The sequence below is a fragment of the Dufourea novaeangliae genome, unplaced genomic scaffold (genome assembly GCF_001272555.1).
Source record: "Dufourea novaeangliae isolate 0120121106 unplaced genomic scaffold, ASM127255v1 scaffold235, whole genome shotgun sequence".
In the NCBI taxonomy this organism is placed as follows: Eukaryota; Metazoa; Arthropoda; class Insecta; order Hymenoptera; family Halictidae; genus Dufourea; species Dufourea novaeangliae.
In genome coordinates this window covers 383,370-393,567 of record NW_015374123.1, presented here as the reverse complement: position 1 = coordinate 393,567, position 10,198 = coordinate 383,370, and the positions used below count along the sequence as shown (strand labels likewise).

The window sequence follows — 10,198 nt, the reverse complement described above, 5'->3', positions numbered from 1 at the left end:
CATTAAATTGTAGTTTTTAAAATTAATTTAGACATTTTTTATGAAAATTTGAGTTTTTTCAGGGATATCTGGATTATCCGATTCGCCCCAACTTTTAGGGCGAATCGGAAATTTCTCACATTTTCGTTTTTTGTTTGCGAAAGGAAGATTTTAAGGTCTTTTCTATTTTTTTGTTTTAATGTTCGAATGAAATGTGTAGTAACTACGAATTTATAATACATAATCAGCTTTCTAAACTTTAACTATTATTTTTTTACTATCAAACAGAAAATAATCCGATTCGCCTCGGTCTACCCTACATCATGTTGCACCACGTTGAAGCCGATTTAAAAAACGCTATGATATTCTGCACCAGGCCTGTCTGAATGCTGTCCCGAGAGTTTGGGACGCCCCAAGTTGCTATGCAAGTAGTTGTTAGGGTAACGGTGGCTGCCCCAATACATAAGTAGACTCTTTTCTCTTTTCTCTTTCTTTGAACGTTCTCTCTGTTCAACTCATTGCACATTTTCTTTCTCTCTCATTCAAGATGCTCTCTGTTCGCCGGATTGCTTTCATTCATTCTCGGAGCGAAGACGTCTGTATAATATTCCGTGAATATCTCTGAATCTATTGATAGATGTTAAATAATTATAGTAGTACGCCTAAATGACATTAATGATTTTGTACAGTCCATTATGTACAATGGCTACAAATGTAAAGTTTAAAAGTATTATTTAAATAGGCCACAACTTCGACATTAAAACAAAGAAGAAAATGAATTCAATAACGATAAATAATTTCCGAAATAAGAATTCATAAGTACTCCCCTTTCATGAAAATAAGCAAAAATTGCAAACTTTGACGGCCTGTAGTTTTTAAACAAATGCTGTACGAACAAAAGGATGACTTAACCGCCCCTCCCCCTAATTTCATGTAAAAATGTTTTATCATGATAAAATGTCGTACACGATAAAATTCTCAAATTAATTGAGACGACTAATCTGATGAAGATTAGGTACGCCAGTTGGTTAAGATAATTAAAGATAGTAAGACAATTAAAACGGCTGAGGTGTATAATTAAACTTATTAACCTTTATGCGGCCTGATTTTTATTTAACTGAACGGTGTCTGTTAAAGCCCAACTTTTTCTACATAAATCATAGCTACATAGTTTATGCTACCTCCCGATTATATTAGAAGTATGTTGATATATTCTTCTCAGTCTTCACAAGAGAAGACACAATCCCTAACAATAGAACGCATTTAATAAGACCATACTTGACTGCTTAATATCAATTTAAAAAAAGGATGAAAATAAGAAACTGCATATAAAAATTCTTTTATTAGCGTGTCACATACAACTTCTGCAGATTAAAAACCGTGTAGAATTCGGTTGATGAAAATTTTCATGTGATCAAACTCTCATTGGTCGAATTACGTGAAATAGTGTCAGGGCTAATTCCTTAAAGGCAAATAATTTTTTCTCGTTTTCGTTTTATGCAATAAATTACTACAGTACAAATAGTTTCTATCTGTCGAACGAATCAAAATACTCGAGATAAGTAATTGGACGGCTACATTGTACCAGAAAGTGTTAAACAACATGCTTCAATAAAAAAATTAAAAAAAGGTATCGAGGTGGTATGGATGGCCAAGGCAAGGCGATACAGGCTAGTAAAACGGTTCAAACTGTTGGAAATGTCAAAACAATCAGAACAGTTATGTCGATGATGACTGTACAAAAGGTTGTAATATCTACACTCTGTATAATAGTTTGTACCACGACAGATATTAGAAGGAAGTTTGTACAGGTAAGGTAGTTATAATTGTTAAAATTATTCAAAATGTTGCGGACTAATAGTCAAATTACTTATAAATTTGATTTCATTTACCTTCAGTCTTATTAGTTTCTTTATTCAAAGCTTGATTTTCATGGAACGACAGAGTAAACCCGATGATTAAAAATGCAACGTGCAAAGTATTCATGATAACATTGCAATAATTCTCATAAGTTAGTTAATTTAATGTTACCACCGGCGTTATAAATTATACGAGGAATTGAAACTAAAAATATGTACAACTAAAAAGTTTTTGGTGATTTTTATGGAATCGAAAACAGAATATCATACGCGCACTTGAACCACTTCCGACATATCTAGTTCGTCAAAAAAGACGACATAGTATATATCGCGAGGCCCGTTAATTTAATCATTTATATCTCTACAATTATCGAATATCTATATCTTATATTTCTGTGTAACGTGGAAATCGTCACAGCATGTCGATTTCGAGCAATTCGATCGAAGTACCCTCCAATTCTTATCAACATTTTTTCAAATTATGATTATAAGTGATACTGTTATTTTCAATGAATATTCATAATTATTAGAAAAACAGATAGATGAGAATCGAAGTAATTATAACCTATAATAATTTTTAGTATTCAGTGTGATGTAAGATGACTTATTTATTCACAATATTATACGTCTTAACATAATAAATGGTAATGAAACATAATATTTTTAGTATTAGTATTTTTACATATCAATTATCATATGTAACTCTTTTTTAATTATAGAATATATTATAGATATGTTATAAAACGTTTTAATGTTAATGTTTTTGCCGATCTAGTGACAACATTAATATTAATCTATTAGAAATACATATATGTATATTGCTAATACTGTACATTTTTTACTTATATAATGTTAAAATGCTAAAAATACTTCAATATTTTGAATCGTATTATAGATTTCGTACTTGACACAAACGTGAATTGCACGTTCATGAGTAATTTATTGATTACCAAGAATTGATCTTTTAATATTGGTAAAATTCGATGTATTGTGTAGATTTTTGTATTGATAGCATTTACATATTCATATGTTAGAACAACTTTTGGGTGACGGAGATGATGAAAAAAGTCGGATACGTTTGAAAAGTTCAACTACCGGTAACATATTTACGATTCTCAACATTGTAGGTATTGCTATACGTATTTAATTATTTTTTACAAAATTATATTGAAATACTTACATCGAGTGTTCTAAAACAAAGGAATACTGGGAACATAGTAGGATGTATTATCCTGAATAAACAGGAAACATAAATTTTCAAAATATAATTATAAATTCTTTTCAGTTTTTCAGCAAGAAACGATCCACGTCATGTTTTTACTCAAATAGTATTTTGTTAGATTATGTTTATTATATTTTAATGTAAATTACCCATGTGATTCCCTGTGTACCCTGAATATGTTGACATGTGTAACATTGTGATATGTTCCGTTAATATTGTATTTATTGGAAGAACCTTCGGCTTGACTCAAGCCTATGGAGCTATATAGTTACAGGAGAACACATACATACATACAAAATTAATATTTATAAGTTTGATTAGAGTCCTGGGCGTAGCTAGGGGTGGGCTGGAAAAAAGTGGCTTTTACTCCACCCTATAAGAACAAAATTGGATTTCGCCACCCTCCCCCCGCCCTTCCCAGAGTTACAAAATTTTTCGTAATATTTAAAATATCGCAGTATAATTTGAAACACGACCAACAGCCTCTGTTAACAGAACGTCTACATTTTCAAGCATTTATGACTTCAAAAACAAAATAAAGCGTGTCTGGCTACGCACGGCCTTTTTCACTTTGGCAGTCGATGTGCTAATATTTTTGCCCCCACCCCCAACTGATAACCTGGCTACGCCCATCAGCAGAGTGTAGTGCATGTACATATTGCACATTAAATATATGTACTTTATTAGTGTTGAAAAGTTTCTTTCTGTCATTTCGGTAAAACTTGCGTTTAGGGCAGGCAGCTTTGATGATTTTGACCTTGACATATGTTGTCAAGGACAAAATCATACCAATCGCAGTGCGTAGTTAACGTTACCGCGGGAACTCGGTCGGCAGACCCGTGCTCTCATTGGTCGGGGTTTTTCGTTAATATTTCGTTAACAAAGCCTCGGATAACATTTGTGCTAAGGAAAAATTTGTTCCAATTTACCTCACGAGTGTTCCATTTCAGGGACCTGCAACATTTTTATTACACCTTGCATATTATAATGGATGCGTAGACCATAAATGTAATGTTTCGTAAGCAACTTTAAATTAATTCTTTTATAAATATTTTCTTGTCGTTTAGAAATTATTATTCGAATAAGTTATGCAGTTCGACTGTGTACTCTAACCAAAATCCTCTACTATTTTCACTCGAATTTTACCCGAATCTTTCTCCATAAGACCTTTAATTTCATAAGTGTTTTTTATATCGTAAGTTTTTTCTTTTACATAAATATGAAACAGTTAAAGTATTTCAGAAAACGATATCTGTAAAATTATCAAGTCACTTCCCCCTAAAGCCATAAGGTTCTTGAAAATTTTGTTCAATGACTTTCTGAGATTTTTACACTTTCCAAAATAATGGAAGACAGCACGTACCATCACGTTTCAAAAATCTGGAAAAGATTTACTGAAACAATTCTGCTTCCGCAAAAAATATGCGGCAACAGAGCAGGTACACAAAGTGGTCGACAATATCCGTCGAGTTTGTTTGATGTTGAGAAAGCCTTCGGCAAGGTGTGGCACGAAGGTTTGCTACACAAAATGTTACAAAATTTTCCGCCATCTTACTATTATTTACTTAAGTCCTACCTAACTGACAGAATTTTGCAATTGAAATCCAAGACGCAATCTCTGACACTTTTCTTATAAAAGCAGGAGTTCAGCAAGGAAGTGTGCTAGGAGCAATCCTATACAAGCTTGTATACATTCATAGACAATACGGCGATCCTAGCTATCCATGGGACTCCAATAATAGCATCGAGAAGTAAAAATAAAAGGAAGAAAAATCCATCCACATCACATTTACGTTAAAAAAGCAGATACGTCTACCGGTTACCTTAAATAACAAAAATGTACCTCAAACGAACGTAGTAAACTACCCTGGAATGTATTTAGATGCAAAGCTAACATATCCAGTCGGCCAAACCAGCAAAGCTAAATTTTGTCCAATGCCTATTATAAAGTTATGGCTACGAATTTTATGCAAGATTTGCTATGAACAACTTGCACGCACATTGGAAGAAATATAGGCAGCAAATTGGCAGCAATATATGGAGCAAGTTGGCTTGCGCAAACCGTGTTCCGGTTTTGCCCTCAATTTGACATATGTCATGTTGCAAGACTTTTTGCCAATTTGCTTTACCATTTTGTCAGCTGGCATTGCCTACAAAACCCAAGTAAAATGCGGAAACAGATGGCTATGGTTTTTTACACAACTTTAGTCATTTATTGCTGGCAATTTGCTTGAAACTTGTACACAACTGGTTATCAGGGTAGCCATATCTAAATGAAAATAAAAGTAATATGTATTGGACCGTATTTTCAGTTAGAGAAATATAATAAGTGCAATTAGAATTATATAATTGTCATTCTTATAAAATCAATATATTACTTTATTTTATAATACTTTCATTTTGTTAAATGTACACAGCAATATTTAATCTATGTAAACTATTTATCGAATATTAACATTTTATATCCATTGGTATGATTCGCTATAATATATAGTGTATATTAACTTAACATGTACGGGATTAGTGCCATTATTGCCACAGAGATTATACCATAACTGTTTGGAACAACTCCGCTATTTTGTTTCGAATTGGCAAGGTGCCATTTTACCCAGCGAATAATTTCATGGTTGTGGTACGAGTACCACGAGACACTTTCTTCTGCGGCTGATACGGCTGCGTTAAGGGTAGATGAAATATCTTTCATGATATCCTTTTTAGATTCCACAAAGTCAGTGATCTGTAATAAAAAAAAAATATGTGTGTTTCAGAAAAATGCAAGTTTTAATTACACCCATGAACTGAAGAAAATTTGACATCATAATTCGGCGTTAGTGAAGTGAAAATTAGATTGACCGATAATTTCTAATTAAATGCAGTTATAATAATTGCCTATTTTATAAAATTTCACAAAATTCAATATAATAATTGTGTGTAATAATTACAACTGAACCTAGATCTCAATAGCAACTAGATTAATTTATTTGTCATAGTTCATTTCTGGCAATTGTAAGATAAATGGATATTCATAAAACAGATAGACAAATATCTTCAATTAATTTATATAATTACAGTTTCTGAAATTTGCAAAACCAGTATGCTGTATTCCATCTCGCACTTTTCCGTTCTATTGGTAAAGTCTTTGAACTTGGAATATTATATCAAAATAGGACATTATCAGTATACCAATCTTAATGATATGATTTATATTAATATTCAATATTAATATTAAAATATTAATTTACCTTTTTCAATTGATCTTTATTGGAAGTACGAGATGCTAATTTAGACAACAAGCTTCCGACACCTCCCCAGTTGCCATAACTGAAAAAATGAAAGCAAGTGTACGTTTGTAATATACGCTTTTATAATCTTCCATTAAAAGAATTAACATTGAGAAGAGAATTTTGTTTTCTCAATTAACATTAATCCTAATATACCATTATCTCTTTAAATGATAAATATTTGGATATTTACAATGCGTAAAGGGATTGATAATTTGTTATCAAGAAGTCCAACATCACATTAAATCCTAACTGTCCACTGCCGTAAATAGAAGCTAGAACTGCATTGACATCTTGTTTACGAATATCGGAAGTGTAATCGTGATTCAGTGCACGTGAAATGTACCTAGAATAAAAGAAAACGTGTCATACAAAGAAAACAACAGGCAAAATTACATACGGTTTAACGGATTTATGTTTGGATTCTGCACAATAGTTCTTAAGTAAAAGTAAGATTTTTACTTACATATTCAACAGAGTTTTATTCGTCGTACACCCAAGAGCATCCAGTATGATCTTCTTCTCTGTAGCAAACTCTGTTTTCAGATAATGTTGCCACAAGAATTCCCAGTCTTCGTATGTTCCACTTCTAATCGCTGTACTGTAAACTGCTGCCCTCGCATTTGGTGAAATTCTGTTCGACAGTCTGTGAATGAATGTCGAATACAGGTTGTAGTTTATTCATCTTTTTTCTCTTGGATGAACATTCATTTTATATTATGGTTAAAATTATATAATATTTGTTAAGGAGTCAATATGTGTTTAGGCATTAATTATAAGTAAGGGTAGTTTTTTTGTGATGGATCTGATTTAATTTGAGAGCAAGATTAATTGCAAGATAAATTCGTATTCGGTTTCAGTTGTGGCATAATTTATATCTGATCTAATCTTAGATCAGTGTAGCTTTACGTTCGAAGTAAGCAGTAGTTACTCTCAGTTTAGTGTGAGACTCGAGAAATGGAAGTATGCAGGCATGGGTCATGCCTCATGCGAAGAAGTGATTCGTATAATTTGTTACAGCGTTGCGTAGGTGTTCTTCTTAAAACGGGAATCGTCCCCTTTCTCGGATAAATGTACGATCAGCTACTTCTGAATTAGTTCTTAGGATAAAACTATTTCTGAATTAGTTTTGATTTATGATTGGATTTTCTGTGAATTAATTTTGAGTAAGGACTACGTTACGTTCAAAATAGAATTGGACACGAGTTAGATGCAAATTAATACTTGTTTATGATTCAGATAAATCCTATTTAGATCTGGATTGTATAGAAGGTATCCTCGAATTAGATTTAGCTCAGTATCTATCTGTAACTGAATTATATTACGTTATCATATTGACTTATATCCGAATTAGCTGTGTGTTAAGAATACATTATGGTTGGATATCAGTCTGAATTGGAGCAGAATTGTATTCGAGTTAGTTTGTTGATGGAACTGAGCTAAGTTAGTGTCATGACTAAGGTAGATTCTTTTATATGTAAATGGTAATTTGATTATACTTGAATAACGATTCAGATTGAATTATTACAGAATGAGTTTTGATCTAAAACCTTGGCTAGGTCTAAGTTAGGAATATGTTCAGATAGAGTTGTATCCGTAATATATTTGGATCATGGATGAACTTGATCAGAGTCAAATGAAGATTATGTTTACGCTTCAGTTTGTCCTACATTATGTCTTAAACAGACTTAAGTTAGGCTTGGGGTGGGTAATTGTACTATTTTATACCTATAAGGATCTTCCAATGGTTTATAAAATATCTGTATTCATTAAAACTGTCCATAGTTGCTATCCGTAATGTTTCAACAAAAAATGATTTGTTTTAATTTCTATACTTGTAAAAAAAATAATAAAAATTGTACTAGTGCCATTATTGAGTTTTTCGAAATTCTATTGACACTACATTATTGTCTTATAATGAACAAACAAAATTTTCTTATTTGCCATTATTTTTCTTAATTTTTCAGTTGTGTAGTTAAATAACTGTTCCATTTCGAACCTTGATGTGTTATTGCACTTCCCTAATGTGAACAAGGCCGTGAAAATAATACACCTGAAATAGTTTCATATGATCTACCTCTGTGCTAAATGTCACGAGAATTGGCATGCTTAAATGAATTTGTTTAGATTTACGATCTTTGAATTACATTTGGGTTACACTTGATATCGATGTGTGTTAGACTGGCATTAATTCAGTCAATTCAGACATATTGTAAAATTTGAGAAATGTTCTTAGAATCTGTGTTCTATTGTTATTCTTAATAATTCCTTACAGGGCTATATAATTGTAACAATGCGGAAAAGCTTACCCATTCTTAGTCCTTGCCTTGAAATCTGCGAACCACTCCTTTCCGAAATCCACGCATCTTGTATTGCCCATTTTGCACGCCCAAGTTAAAATCAGTTCTCTTTTCAGTTGCTTCGAGTGAGTATCGTTCCTCGAATCTACGTAACCGAGTTCCTCAAACATATTCGATGTCAGAAGCACAATATGTCTTTGGAGCAGTTCATAACCGTCTTGTCCTTCGAATCGTTGAATTATATAACTCATTCCATTGAAAAATGCTTTCCATGGCAGATAATCTACCTCTTTGGTTAAATAAGTTATGCAATTAAACGCCAAACCATAGTTAATGTAACCAGCACGGGCTAGGTTCAGAGCATCGTCTACGATTTGAGCACGGTTCGTTACGTGGATTTGACTGTGACCCGGCTTGTCCAACGCCTCTTTTAAACGTTCCCATGAAATGTTATCATAATTTACGCGGTAGTAACCGCTTTGTTGAACATTGACGACGAACCATTCCGTTGCATTTGGTAAATAAATGCTCTGAGGACTTGCTCCCATCCATATATTTGTTTCAGTAGTTATGAAGTCAGGTTTAGTGGATGATGTTACTGTGATTGGTATCCAGTAGCTCACCTTGGATGAATCGCTACCACGAGCAGGGAAGCGTTCCTGAAAGAGATAGTTTGGAGTATTATAAGTGGAGCAATAATACTGGCACTTGGTTGTTACGTTTGTCTTATCTAGCTAATAGTAAATCAATTTTCGAATCAAGGATGTTGATTTCGATCAAAATTTGTAAAGACTGGGATGCAAATATTAATGTAGAATTTATTTCATTTATTTTTGTTCATTTACGAATAATGTTAGGAAACGGGTTGAACGTTGGTATCGGTTGAATTTTTTTTTTAAATTTGGTAAAACATTTACCGAAATTCATCAATTGGTACAAAAAGTGTATGGCCATAATTGTTTATCTCGTACAAGTTTGTGGTTAGTTTAAACGGGGGTTGAAGCGGGTTGCGAAGACATTAACGACTATTATCGGCCAATTCGTTTGTGACAGGATCATCGAAGAAAACATCGAAAAAATGCGTGAGGCAATCAAAATTCAACAAACTCTTCGGTACAACTTTTGGAAAATGCGTTAAGATTATCAAAAGACATAAGTTATCGTATTTTAAACTTCGCGAGGCTTGTGCACGCTTTACCCCTTATTCATTGACTAGTGACTAAAAATTCAATTCAGTTGATTATTGCAAGGGCATCATTAAAACCATCTGTAAGGGTCCAAACTTTCGTGATGGAATGTTTCCTGTATCCGCGGCTTAAAGTAACCATTACAAGAAGCCGCTACAGTCGATTGCAAAGTTCTGTCGTAGATAATGAGTTAAGAGTTTGAGTTTCTACAGTAGTCACTTATTGTGAGTTATAGTCATAGTCATATTTAGTTTAATTGTAATTGTCATAGTATAATCATTATCTTATTTCACGTAGTTTTAGCCATTTGTTTTAATAAATATATTATTTAAATCTAATCTGACAATTCTCTCGCACAAGTTGCTTGTGT

The 10,198-nt window shown here is 32.8% G+C and overlaps 1 protein-coding gene across 1 annotated transcript in view; it reads right to left on the bottom strand.

Moving 5' to 3' along the window:
* Positions 1 to 5,430: 5,430 nt before the first annotated feature.
* Positions 5,431 to 10,198, bottom strand: part of LOC107191200 — a 38,230-nt gene continuing 33,462 nt past the window's right edge. The window contains exons 29-33 of the mRNA XM_015580176.1: positions 8,651 to 9,277; positions 6,808 to 6,987; positions 6,535 to 6,687; positions 6,303 to 6,381; positions 5,431 to 5,797 (exon numbers count right to left, since the gene is read on the bottom strand). Coding sequence (XP_015435662.1) covers positions 5,561 to 5,797; positions 6,303 to 6,381; positions 6,535 to 6,687; positions 6,808 to 6,987; positions 8,651 to 9,277 — 1,276 coding nt within the window. The 3' untranslated portion in view covers positions 5,431 to 5,560. The remainder of the gene's footprint in view (positions 5,798 to 6,302; positions 6,382 to 6,534; positions 6,688 to 6,807; positions 6,988 to 8,650; positions 9,278 to 10,198) is intronic.